This window comes from Octopus sinensis, linkage group LG6 (assembly GCF_006345805.1).
Source record: "Octopus sinensis linkage group LG6, ASM634580v1, whole genome shotgun sequence".
NCBI classification, from domain to species: Eukaryota; Metazoa; Mollusca; class Cephalopoda; order Octopoda; family Octopodidae; genus Octopus; species Octopus sinensis.
In genome coordinates, this window is record NC_043002.1 from 32,806,099 (window position 1) to 32,820,584 (window position 14,486).

Sequence of the window (14,486 nt, forward strand, 5' to 3'; positions counted from 1 at the left end):
TTATCTAGTTTCAGCTCACAAGCTGTGGCCATGCTGGGGCACCGCCATTAATAAGTTGATTGGCAGCGGTGGGATATATGTATATATATATATATATATATTTGTGTATGTGTGTATATATATATATGTATATATAATATATATGTATATATATATATATATATATATATATATGTGTGTGTGTGTGTGTGTGTGTGTGTGTGTGTGTGTGTGTGTGTGTGTGTGTGTGTGTGTGTGTGGTGTGTGTGTGTGTGTGTATGTGTGTGTGTGTGTGTATCATAAACTTTAAATAGCGAACTAAGTGAATTTGTGGAAATCAGTGTGATATTATTCCAACTATTACCCGGAAATTTAAGAGTTCCTAAAAGTATGTTGATATTGTGATATTGTATATTTTACTCTTTTATTTCAAATATAGTACATGCTTATAAAAATTAAGTGGGCTAAAAATTTTAATTAATAAACAAACATGATTTATAGGCAAAACAACATCCTTACTTGATGGGGGGCAATATTTTGTTGTTGTTGGTGGTGGTAGTGATGTTTTTTGTGTAGTAATCTGCGTTGTGTATTTTGTTGTAGGATTTAAAGTCGACGAAGTAGAAGTTTGGTAAAATGTGGTTTCAGCTGGAGCAGTAGATAATGCTGGTGAAGTTGCGTTGGTTCCTAAAACAAATAAAAGTGATATATTATATTGTCTAACGCACGACAAATTCACGTCAAAATTTCTAAAGTTTTTGTTTTGTTTTAATTTGTTTTTGTTTTTTTCTTTCTGCTGCAACGCTGCGTCCGGGGAAAGAAAGATTAAGAGAAATTATTGGGATCTGCGAAGAACACAATACAGTTAAGATTACTTAAATATATGTGTTAAGAGGTGCGTTTTTGAAGGTAACGAAATTGTGTTAAAAAGATGCAGACGTGCTAAGACAAAAATGTAATTAACGTATGTTAAGAGGATACTGCAATATGCAGAATAATGTTAACTTTGTAGGATATAGCATATTTAGGGATATATAAACGTAACCAAAATATATATGATAAACAGGAGCTCTCATACTTGTAGAACTTTTAAAGAAACTAAAGGATAAATATTAATTATAAATCAATAATATTTCACTTCCCTTTACGTGGACAACCATTTTCTAGTGTACATAAGTACCGGTGATACAAAATACAGGTATCGTTAATTCTCTTAAATTAAATCAAGTATATTGAAAGCAGGCGCAGGGAGTCTGATATTTGGCAAAAGGGTATAATTCCGTATTAGACTAATTTCGGAGGACAGCATTTAATTTGAAGCAAGTTTGACTGGTTGTTACAATTTTACGTACCTGCAATATACGTTGTAAAATCTGTACTATGGGCAAGTGTAGTTGAAAAAAATTGGTGTTGTGGTATGAATAGTCTTACCTGTTGATAGAGTCTGTGTTGTCACGCCTATAGTCATTGTGGTCGTTGAATATTCTGTTGCAGGACGAGATATGTTATCTGTTGATAGACCGCTTGTGGCCACATGCGTTGACTCGAAGTCTGTTGAATAATGTGTAGAAAAACGAGTAGCTTCAACCGTTGATAGTGCGTCTGTTGTCACATCTGTACTCATAGAGGCTGTTGAACGTTCCGTTGCAGGACGAGAAGTCTTATCTGTTGATAAAACGTCTGTAATCACACGTGTTGACTCGGAATCTGTTGAATATGTTGTTGCTGGATGTGTGGTTTCATCTGTTGATAGAGACTCTGTTGTCACATCTCTTGACATGGTCACCGTTGAATATTCTGTTGTGGGGTTCATCGTTTGATCTGTTGTTAGAGTCTCTGTCGTCAAATCTGAATATTCTGTTGTAGGATGTGTGGTTTCATCTGTTGACAGTCCGTCAGTTGTCACATCGGTTGACATAGTTTCTGTTGAATATTCTGTTGTGGGGTTCGTCGTTTCAGCTGTTGTTAGAGCCTCTGTCATCAAATCTGTTGAAAGAGTGTCAGTTGTCATATCTGTTGTCATGGCGTCTGTTGCATATTCTGTTGTGGGATTTGTCGTTTGATCTGTTGATAGAGACTCTGTCGTCAAATCTGTTGATATGGCGTCTGTTGAAGATTCTATTGTGGGATGTGTGGTTTCCTCTGTTGATAGAGTGTCAGTTGTCATATCTGTTGACACGGTGTCTGTTGAATATTCTGTTGTGGGATTTGTCATTTGATCTGTTGATAGAGCCTCTGTCGTCAAATCTGTTGATATGGCGTCTGTTGAATATTCTGTTGTGGGATTTGTCGTTTGATCTGTTGATAGAGACTCTGTCGTCAAATCTGTTGATATGGCGTCTGTTGAAGATTCTATTGTGGGATTTGTCGTTTGATCTGTTGATAGAGCCTCTGTCGTCAAATCTGTTGATATGGCGTCTGTTGAATATTCTGTTGTGGGATTTGTCGTTTCATCTGTTGATAGAGACTCTGTCGTCAAATCTGTTGATATGGCGTCTGTTGAAGATTCTATTGTGGGATGTGTGGTTTCCTCTGTTGATAGAGTGTCAGTTGTCATATCTGTTGACACGGTGTCTGTTGAATATTCTGTTGTGGGATTTGTCATTTGATCTGTTGATAGAGCCTCTGTCGTCAAATCTGTTGACATGGCGTCTGTTGCATATTCTGTTGTGGGATTTGTCGTTTGATCTGTTGATAGAGCCTCTGTCGTCAAATCTGTTAATATGGCGTCTGTTGAATATTCTGTTGTGGGATTTGTCGTTTGATCTGTTGATAGAGACTCTGTCGTCAAATCTGTTGATATGGCGTCTGTTGAAGATTCTATTGTGGGATGTGTGGTTTCCTCTGTTGATAGAGTGTCAGTTGTCATATCTGTTGACACGGTGTCTGTTGAATATTCTGTTGTGGGATGCGTGGTTTCCTCTGTTGATAGAGTGACAGTTGTCATATCTGTTGACATGGCGTCTGTTGAATATTCTGTTGTGGGATTTGTCGTTTCATCTGTTGATAGAGACTCTGTCGTCAAATCTGTTGATATGGCGTCTGTTGAAGATTCTATTGTGGGATGTGTGGTTTCCTCTGTTGATAGAGTGTCACTTGTCATATCTGTTGATATAGTGTCTGTTGAATATTCTGTTGTGGGATTTGTCGTTTCATCTGTTGATAGAGACTCTGTTGTCAAATCTGTTGACATGGCGTCTGTTGAATATTCTGTTGTGGGAGTTGTCATTTCATCTGTTGTTAGAGCCTCTGTCGTCAAATCTGTTGATATGGTGTCCGTTGAGTACCCTGTTGTGAGATGTGTAGTTTCCTCTGTTGAAAGAGTGTCATTTGTCACATCTGTTGACATGGCGTCTGTTGAATATTCTATTGTGGGAGTTGTCATTTCATCTGTTGATAGAGCCTCTGTCGTCAAATCTGTTGATATGGTGTCCGTTGAGTACCCTGTTGTGAGATGTGTATTTTCCTCTGTTGAAAGAGTGTCATTTGTCACATCTGTTGACATGGCGTCTGTTGAATATTCTGTTGTGGGAGTTGTCATTTCATCTGTTGATAGAGCATCTGTCGTCAAATCTGTTGACATGGTGTCTGTTGTGAGATGTGTGATCTCATCTTTTGATAGAGTGGCAGTTGCTACATCTGTTAACATTGTGTTTGACGAATATTCTGTTGTGGAGTGTGTGGTTTCATTTACTGTAAAAGCCTCTGTTGATGATAATCCACTAGAAACGTCACCTGATGTCGTGAGTGTCCCTGAAGCCTCACTGCTTGGTTCCGGGCATGTTGTGGCGGTTGATGTATCTGGCAAAAAGGAAAATATTTTATTAAAATTTGCGCACAATCAGCATACATTATTAAATTACCTTATAGTAATGATTTATGCACTAATATCTCGCTCGTGTAATACATTTTAATATTAAACAAGACAAAGGCGGTGGGCTGGAAGAATCGTTAGCGCACCGTACAAAATGCCTAACAGTATTTATTCTGTCTGTACTTTTTGAGTTCAAATTCCACCGAGGTAGACTTTAGTATCATCCATTCGGGGTCGATAAAATAAGTACCATTTGATCCCTGGAGTCAATGTATTCGACTTTCTCCAACCCTGAACTTGTTGGCTTGTGTCAAAATTTGAGACCACTATTAAATAAGACAGGGAAGAATATGTAGTGGCTAAGGTTCAAATGATTGAAGACAAACACTAACCTGCACAATGATCTGAGGTCACTAGCTATCGGTAAGACTAGGATTTCCGACACACATGTCTTAGCACCAATTTGTGGAGACTTTGAGACATTTGCATCGCTTACTTTACTCGGAATGGGGGGACAGGGTGGGAGTGCTATTCCAGAAGACGTGGACCCCGAGATATGATCGGTTTTTCTGAACCCAGATGGTAAATTGGTAGGCCTGGACATGAGCAATAGCGAAGGTGGTGCCTTTAGATTACTCGCAGTGTGTTATTGTGAGTGGTGCTCTTGCTGTGCTGGTCTTGTAACTGCAACTATGTTTGTGTTGCTCGCATTTCTGTTCTCTTCGCTGTTGATGTAGATTTTAGTGTTGTACACTATTACTGCTATTGAGGTTTGACGTCATCAGCAGTGCCTTCTGTCTTTCGCTTTCTTTGACAACAGAAAGCTCTCTGAAACGGCCTTCTTCAGCATACAAATGGCAACTTGCTTTTCTGCTGTGTAGCAGAAGATTCCCCACTCTAGTCCCAGAACAAAACTCCTTCTCCGATCATTTCACGTAGAGAAGTCTCACTGCTTTCCAGAGCAATACAAGCCAGCAACTACCAAAGAACTTTCTTTATCTTAACACGGCAAGTCATTCTCCCTAAATTCGTTATATAGAGGGTTAGCTACTTGTCAGTCATGAGAACTACGTGGTGCTTCAGAGCGAAGGCTTCGCTGATAAAATGGACATCTACACCCTTTAAACTACTTTGGCCTGGTTATATGATCTACACTTGCCCACTTTCCACAGGGTTTCTAGACGTCGGCTTTTAGCTAATACAGTTATTCACTGCCATATTTTGTGCGGTGGCAGCCAAAACATCGGCTGGGATGGAAACTTGTGCCCTCCTCCCCTTCACATTTACAAACTGTTTTCCCAGTGTCAGGCATGTCTCCTTATTGCTTAGGGAGAGTGAGAGGTACAGAGTTGATTTCGCCTTCACTCCAGCAATCAATTGCTTGCTTTTGAGGTCACGCCCACAACTCACTTTATTTGTCGTCTTTATTTTTATTATTGTTCTGCGACTATTGTTGCTATTATTATTGTTGTTGTAGTTATTTCTCGTCGTTGTTGTTGTTGTTGTTGGTGGTGGTGGTGGTGGTGGTGGTGGTGGTGGTGGTGGTGGTGGTGGTGGTGGTGTTGGTGGTGGTGCAATCGTTGCTTCTTCTGTCACTATTGTTATTACTGCTGCTGTTCCTGGTGCTGTTGCTACTTGTGCTGTTAAAAACATTTTACAACCGTTATTACAACTGTTGTTCTGTTGTACTGTTGTAGATAAAAGTATGTGATTTTTTTCGCTGAATACATCAGTATATGATATCACGACTACAATTTTCAAATAGGCGTAAATTATGCCTTTTACAGCAGAATACGGACTGAAGTACTCCCTTCATCTAGTGAAATAGCCATACTTATTTAAAGTTTCATCAAAATATTTTTTCTGAAGTAGATGAATTGTTGCAACAATTTTTTATAAAGGTTTGGAAGCCGACACGGAGTATGTCCAAAGCAAACGATAATAATCATTCTACAATAAGCACAAGACCTGAAATTTCGTGGGGAGGGAACTACGCGATTACATCGATGCCAGTGATCGTCTGATATTTACTTTATTGACCCCAACAAGAATGGAAGACAAAGTCGACCTCGGTGTAATTTGAACTCAGAGCATTATGACACACAGTCGAAATGCAGTTAAGCATAATGGCCGGCGTGCTAACAATTCTGTCAGCTAACTGACATAACAACAACAACAACAACAACAACAACAACATCAACAACAGCAGCAGCAACAACAACAACAACAACAATTCAGTGATGACATCAGAATGCAATTTGGCCTCGATAAATGTGCAAAACCTACCTTTATCAAAGGAAAAAAACAGAAACATTCAAAGTTAATCTTGACCAGCAGAATATCATTAAAGAGTTAGAGCCAGCGGAGAGATATAAATACCTAGGGGTATTTGAGGGTGATGGAATCAAACATTCAATGATGAAGTAAGGGATCAGAAAAGAATGTTATCGCAGAGTAAGGCAATACTCAAAACAGAGTTGAATGCAAGAAACAGAATTGAAGCGATCAATACTTTTGCTATACCAATCGAAACTTACAGTCTCAGTATCGTTAACTGGTCAATTACAGAAATATCTAATCTTGACAGAAAAATGCGAAACTTGTTAACAATGCATAGAATGCACCACCCTAATGCAGATATAGAACAACTTTACCTGACAAGGGAGTGACCGTGGACTTTTACAATTGGGATTAACAATGAAGATTACCACAGTTGGCCTAAACATCTACCCTAAAAACTCTGATGACTGGATGTTAAAACTTGTCTTGAAGCATGAAAACAAGAAAGCATCATACTCAGTAACAAAACAGGAAAAGGAACATCTAAGTGAATTCCAAATACAACAAATCCCAGAATTAGACGCACTGGAAACAAGCACAGAAAAAGCTAAGTATATGAAAATCCGTGCTAAAACTGCTGCCTTACATATTCTTACTGTAAACGACAAGAAAAACCTCTCAATGGTAAATGCCCAAAGAGAGCTAATAATGCCGATGTTGACAAAGCCCTTACTCATCAATGGTTAGTGTCTTCTGGCTCAAAATCAGAAACTAAAGGATTTATCATAGCAGCCCAAGATCAATGCCTACCTACAAGGAGCTACCATATTAAAGAACGGCAGTAACTCAACATGTTGTGCATGTAAACAACAAAATGAAACCATTGATCATGTTGTCTCCATGTGCAGTCTTCTTGTATCTAAAGAGTATCTCAACAGGCATGATAGAGCAGCACAATATATTCACTGGGTAATTTGCAAAAACCTGGACCTACCCAATGATAAAAACTGGTGGGAACACAAGCCACCTACAGTGCCTGAAAATAATCACATCTCACTCCTCTGGAACTTAATCGTTCTAACTGACAGAAATGTAGATGCGAATAGGCTAGACTTTATATTGAAAAAATCATGCCTTCTCATTGATATGACTGTCCCAACCGACATAAATGTATTTGTCAAGGCCTACCAAAAGTTGAGCAAGTATAAATATCTTGAAATAGAAATTGGCAAAATATGGAACCTCAAGATTAAAACAATACCTGTTGTCATAGGTGCCCTAAGAATGATAGCAAAAGGTACTGATTCCTACCTTGCTCAGATACAAGAAAACCCCCAAATGGCAGAAATTCAAAAGACAGTGATCATGGAAACTACCCATATCCTACGTGAAATACCGCCTATGCAATCTCAAATTTTAAAACAAACTTATAATTTTCTTATGTTTTCTTAAACTTTCTCTAGAACAATACTATGTGCAAAACCAAATATATCCGACCCTAATCATAACACCAACTTGAACATCTAATTGGTTGTCTCTTGAGGTCTCTGGGTGAGACTTGGAGTCAACTTGTACAAATGCAAATGATGATGATGACGACGACGACGACGACGATAATAATAATAATAATAATAATAATAATAATAATAATAATAATAATAATAATAATAAACCTTTCTACTGCAAAAACAAAGCTTCAAATTTAGGGGACGGGATTAAGTCGATTACATCGACCCCAGGACTTTTTCTTTGGAAGCCTAGTACTTATTCTATTGGTTCTTTTGCCGAACCGGTAAGTTACGGGGACGTAAACACACCAGCATCGGTTATCAAGTGATGTTGGGAGGACAAACATAGACACAAACATATACACACACATATTTGAAAATTTGAAAATTTTAGGTCAGATATTGCCTTGGCTAGATTGGGTTTGCCTCGTGTAAATATCTGTCCCGTCTTGAGCTATTTCTTGCTGAAGAATCCGAGGGCTTATGGAAGATTGGCTTGATTTAATTTAATCAGGTTAGTTTGCCATTAAACAGAGGATGAAACGGTATACCGTACAAGAAATTACAGGGTAAATGTTTTTTTAATTTTCTCCTGTTTACGGATTTAATCTTTTTGCGGTAGAAGCTTTGGCTGTTATTTCTAGTGGGTGAATGGCCTATTATGGCCGTTCCTTAATTGTTAATGTTGAACTTAAAAATGGTCTATGACTATTTAATTTTTTCCCACTGGGCCGCTGGTGGCAATAAAATTCTATAAAATTTTCCTTGCCACCCTATATTGATTAATTATATATATATATATATATATATATATATATATATATATATATATATTATATATATATATATATATATATATATATATATATATATATATACATACATATATATATATATATATATATATGTATATATATATATATATATATATACACATATGTACGACGGGCTTCTTTCAGATTCCGTCTACCAAATCCACTCACGAGGCTTTGGTCGGTCCGAGGCGATAGTAGAAAACACTTGCCCAAGGTGCCACGCAGTGTGAATGAACCCGAACCATGTGGTTGGTAAGCAAGCTACTTACCACACAGCCACATAATAATAATGATGATGATGATGATGATAATAATAATAATGATTTAAAAAATATTGACGTAACTCTTCACAAAGGTAAAACAGGCAAGACGAAGCGCGCGATTCGATTGTAATAGATATTTTATTGGTTTTAACGATATTTCAAAAGTCTATCTTTTTCAAGTTCAAAATAAGAAGTGATAAAAATTCAAAATTATAAAAATTTAAACAAAGTATAAACGAGAGCAACCAGCGTCCACCCGTTGATGGAATGATATCATCAGTAATTAAGTGTCAATTTTATAACAAGCGAAAAGAAAAAAGACAGAACAAAAAAAAAACAGAAAAATAAAACGACAGAAAAAAGGAAAGAGAAAAAGAGGTTTTGTATAAAGAAAAGTTTTGTATAAATTTGATGATATTCTCCTGTCCTCTTATTTATTCCTGCCGGGTGTGATGTTAATAACTCGCAAACATATTTCTCTTCGTACATTCTGAAAAGTGAAAGTGAAGTAGATTCAGAATATTTTCTGAGAATATGCACTTTCAAGTCTTCTTCAAAATTGCATCCACTTGAAAGAAATGTTCAGCAAGTTCTGTCGGACACTGTTATTGTGCCTGATGTCGAATCTGTACCCATTAAACCTTTTTTTTTATTGTTGTTGTATAACCAACATAAATCAAGTTGTGTTTCGTACTTTCTGCCGCGTACACTAAATTGGAATCGCTACATGTCCCACCTTCTGTATAAATCATAACATTTCTGTTGTGATTCCTGATGGAATTCACTTGAATCATGTTGTTGCACAATGAACAGGGCTTACCTCTCTTGCAGCAGTTTTTTAAGGTACAGTGTGCAGATACTCTAATGCTCGTTTTCTTGGAGTCAGAAATAGAAGTCAACAATTCTCTTATATTCTTATTCCGTTTAAAGGCAAACTGAGGAAATATCTGTTTGAAACGAAAATATTTTTCGCCACATGTTGGTAACTTTCATGCATCACTTTTGAAATGCCAGCGAAATGTCGGTGCCAGTTAATCACTAAAAGAATTCTGTCATCTATTGTATTGTGTTTGCTAAAATTATGCGTGAAGGTTTGGCTATCTTTGCTAATTTTAGCTATTTCATTTGCTGTTTCCTTTAATCGTGATTCACTGTAACCGCATTTGACGTAATGATACTCAAAAGCATTTGCATGTTTCCAGTAATCCCCTATGTCAGTACAAATCCGTTTTATCCTCAAAAATTGAGATTTCGGATTTGAACGAATAAGATGATGTGGATGACGTGGGCTTGCAAAATAACTCTGTCACTATTCTTCCTCCAGAAATTTTGACTTTTGTGTCCAAACATTCAACGCTAGTTTTTGAAAAACTAGATGTAAGTTTTATGTTGGACTTAAGCCATAGTTTCTAGTATAGCAGTCGTAGAAATGCAAGAAGTCCATTAAACTATCCTGTGATCCTTCCCAGAAAAAAAAAATATGTCATCATTGAACCGTAACCAGAGTATTGGTTCATGACCATGAAAGGATTTGAATGTCCAGAACAATTAAACAAAATGTTTAATGGGCACATAATCGAGGTCAGGCACAATAACAGTAGTTCGACAGAACTTGCTGAGCATTTCGTTTCAAACGGCTGCAATTTTGAAGAAGATTTGAAAGTGCATATTCTCAGAAAATATTCGGAATCTACTTCACTTTCACTTCTCAGAATGTATGAAGAGAAATATGTTTGCGGGTTATTAACATCACGCCCTGGAGGAATGAATAAGAGGACAGGAGAATATCATCAGATTTATACAAAACTGTTTGATTAAATATTCTTTTTTTTCTCTTTTTCTTTCCTTTTTTTTCTGTCATCTTTTTTCCGTTTTTCTTCTGTCTTTTTCTTTTCGCCTGTTATAAAGATTCAAGACGAAGTGCGCGATTCGATTGCAATAGATATTTTATTGGTTGAACGATATTTCAACAGTAAGTCTTTCTTTGTCAAGTTCAAAATAAGAAGTGATGAAAATTCAAAATTATAGAAATTTAAGCAAAGTATGAACGAGAGCAACCAGCGTCCACACGTTGATGGAATGACATCATCAGTTTTTAAGTTTCAATTTTATAACAAGCGAAAAAAAAAACAGAAAAAAGAAGACGACAGAAAAAAAGGAAAGAAAAAAGAGATAGAAAAGAATATTTAATCAAACATCACGCCCTGGAGTAATGAATAAGATGACAGGGGAATATCAAATTTATACAAAACTATTAAAAAAGCGGACTTGTTTATCGATCGAATTTTTTTTGCAGTCATTCAAATGGTTGTCATATGTGCTAAAAATAGTAATCAAATACTCCTAGGCCATAAATCACACTCCACCACAATTTTTTTTTTGTATAATCCTATGAAGTCTCACGTATAAAATTCAAATTCATAAAAATTTTCTGAAATCTCCGAAAAATAAAAAAAAGTTATGAGCGACTATATGTCGTACTTAATTCTCTGGTTTCATATCAAAACACGAGTGCTATTTTCAGGATGTTGACAAAATGAGCACTCACGCACAAAATGACAGCCTTGAAGCCGTTTTTAATGACTGGTTGAAAACGATCAAACTTTAAGCCTCTATAACTTTTTAAAAACATTTTTTCTGGAAAAAGTTGAATAACTCCAGCAATCTAGCTTGCCTAATTTAAAAATGCTCGATAAACTTTTAACTTTTGAAATGCTGGTAGCCAAACGAACTAGATCCGTATTTGTTCCAGTAAAGACGTGTCATCCGACCCTGCTCTATTGACTTTTTCTTCTCTATGGGAATACCATACTGCCTTTTTGACGCCGTCTGTAGAAATTCCTTTTCACATTTTCACTTTACTGATGCTTCCAGTCAAGAGAATTTGTCGACAGTACAGTAGTGATTATTTATCGTTTGGATTTATTCCCTCTCCTCAGAACTGTCAGTTACCAATGTGCCTTCTTTGCAATCAAACATTGACCAACGGAGCAATGAAACCTTCACGCTTGAAATATCACTTTCATGCAAAGCATTCTGACAAGAAGGACAAGCTGTTACCATACTTTTTGCAACTAAGCTCCTCTTTCAAAAAGTAAATACAAACATTCAACAGGCTACTCCAGGAAACTAGTAAACAGGAGAATGACGGGTTGATTGCATCGTACAACATTGCATTGTTTGTTGCTAAGTCTGGAAAGTCTCACACAATTGAAGAAACAATACTTCGCCCAGTTATCGAAGAATTTTTGTCAACCATTCTGCATGAAAAACCCGATGACATTATGAAAAAGGATCCCACTTAGTAATAACACAATTTCTCGACTCATCGATGAAATGGCTAACGATGTCAAACATCAGCTCGTTGATATTCTCCAGCGTTCTGAATTGTCCATACAAGTGGATCAGTCAACTGTTGTGGACAATCAATGTTTGATGATGGTATATGTTCGATGTTTCAGCGAATACCTTCAGCCTTATGAGGAAATGCTGTTCACAGAGAAATCGCCGCTTCATTCAAAAAGTGTGACTATTTTTCGCATTCTCAAGTCTTCCCTTTTTGAACATAATATCCCACTCAGTAATATTATTGCTTGTGCGTCTGATGGAGCTCCTTCGATGATAGGAAGATACAGAGGTTTTTCATCTCTCCTAAAGTAGATTGAATGATACACTACAGTTAGTCATCAAGACTGTGAACAAATTGAAGTCCAGTCCCTTGTCTGATCAAATTTTCCGTCAACTCTGTCTGAGAAATGATGAGGACCATACTAAACTCTTATACCATACCAAAGTGCGGTAGCTGTAAAAAGGAAATTGTGTTTCACGCTTTGTTGAAGTGTATCATACAATCATATCTTTCTTTGAAGATATTCCACTATCCGCTTCATTGATGGTTACAAGATGCGATACCTTTTTTCTTTGTGATATATTCACAAAATTGAATGATTTGAATAAGTTATTGCAAGGAAACAGAAAAAACTCTCGTTGATTGTAAATCATTTATCACTACCTTCATTTCGAAACTGGTGTTGTATAAGACTAATATTTCAAAACGCCAATTCCATCAATTTCCGCATCGATTGCGAAAATGACGTTCAGGAAGAAATGATAGAATTACAAAATGACAAGAACGCCACAATGCGATATCGCCGTAATGGTAAAGAATGTTTGTGGTATCATCAGAGTATATTGAATTCCCACCCCAATCTGTGGAAACAACTGAAATTACTTTTGCTTGCCTTCCCTACCTCATACCTGATCGAATCTGATTTTAACCATGTTGGAACTTTACTTTTCCATAAAAGACTTGGACTGGATGTGATACAACGAGAAGACTTGCGGCTAAAGTTGACAAGTGTGAAACCGAATGTATCTGCAGTAGCTGCATCGCACCAGACACATGGTTCTCATTAAAATGTTTTGTTCTTTTCCTTAATAATACAATCATTAATTATTTTGGCATCGTTAGTTCTGATCAATGGTTCGTTTGGGGAAAATGAAAATCAGTGTGAAAGAAAGCGCAAGTTTCCTGAAGTTAATCTGTCTACATAATATAGAATTTTATTCACACTAATGGCAAAGCTAAACCCACAATAAGGGATTTGTAAACAACCGTATATTTAGTTCTATATTTAAGAGATGAGGAATTATGTACATTATTTACATTTGACGGATATTTATCCTCATTTTCTTTGTTGTTAAAACAACATATCGGCTGATATACCCTCCAGCCTTCATCAGATGTCTTGGAGAAATTTCGAACCTGGGTTCTAATTCCTAAGGTATTTTTCAATGTTGTTGTTGTTGTTGTTATTATTATTATTATTATTATTATTATTATTATTATTATTCAGGTCTCTGCTGGAATCGAACTCAGAATCTTTGGGTTAGCAGCCCGCGCTGTTAACCATTACGCCATAATATTATTAATAATAATAATAATAATAATAATAATAATAATAATAATAATAACATCGAAAAAGACTTTAGGAATGAGAACCCATGTTCGAAATTTCCCGAAGACATCCGATGAAGGCTGGAGGGTATTAAGATGAGAACTGTAAAGAATGATAAGTTAGAAGAACTGGCATCCTTTGCTGCAATATTTTAAGTAAAAAATTTCTTATTCTTTACTAGAAGTAATAGCTTGTCCTATACTTTTCCAGGTGTAATAACTTATCCTGTATTTTTACAGGTTTATAATCTTAAGAATACTAATTGTCGCGCTTGCATTTTTCCATGTAATATGTATATATATATTATTTAATTTTATTTGTTAGGGAATAAAAATTCCGGCATAACAGGGGTTCCAATTATTCTCAATGAAGAAATATATTTTTTTCATTTAGAGATAGTAAGCCCCTTCATCTCACCATATAAAAAAGAATTTTAATTTTAAATACCTACTACTTTATAACTTTATAACACGTGTTTCATGAGGTACATTTCCCGGTTCCTAAACCACTCCGTGTTTTGCTGGAACTATTCTTAAAATATAACCCCAATTATCAGGCCCCTATATCACTTTTTCAGAGTTCAATATTATAAACTATATTTTAATTTTTTTTAAACCCATAAGTATGTGTAAAATAGGTTCGCCAGACCCTACAGTACAAGCCATAATTTAATTCAAATAAAAAATTACAAAAATAAAAATAAAAATTACAAAGATAAAAATAAGAAATAAAAATGCGAAAAAAAAACACGAAAAATAAAAATTTACAAAAACTATGTGCTTACGTAACTTATATCTATAAATATAAAATTAGTAATATATAGGCTTAAAAATAAAATATATACTTGTGATAATATAAAATGATATAAA

General features: G+C 36.0%; 1 protein-coding gene across 1 annotated transcript in view; it reads right to left on the bottom strand.

Moving 5' to 3' along the window:
* Positions 1 to 528: 528 nt before the first annotated feature.
* The window catches only part of LOC115212870 (cell wall protein IFF6-like), a 36,001-nt gene continuing 22,043 nt past the window's right edge, over positions 529 to 14,486 (bottom strand). The window contains exons 3-4 of the mRNA XM_036503804.1: positions 1,332 to 3,780; positions 529 to 666 (exon numbers count right to left, since the gene is read on the bottom strand). Of these exons, the coding sequence (XP_036359697.1) occupies positions 1,358 to 3,780 (2,423 nt within the window). The 3' untranslated portion in view covers positions 529 to 666; positions 1,332 to 1,357. The remainder of the gene's footprint in view (positions 667 to 1,331; positions 3,781 to 14,486) is intronic.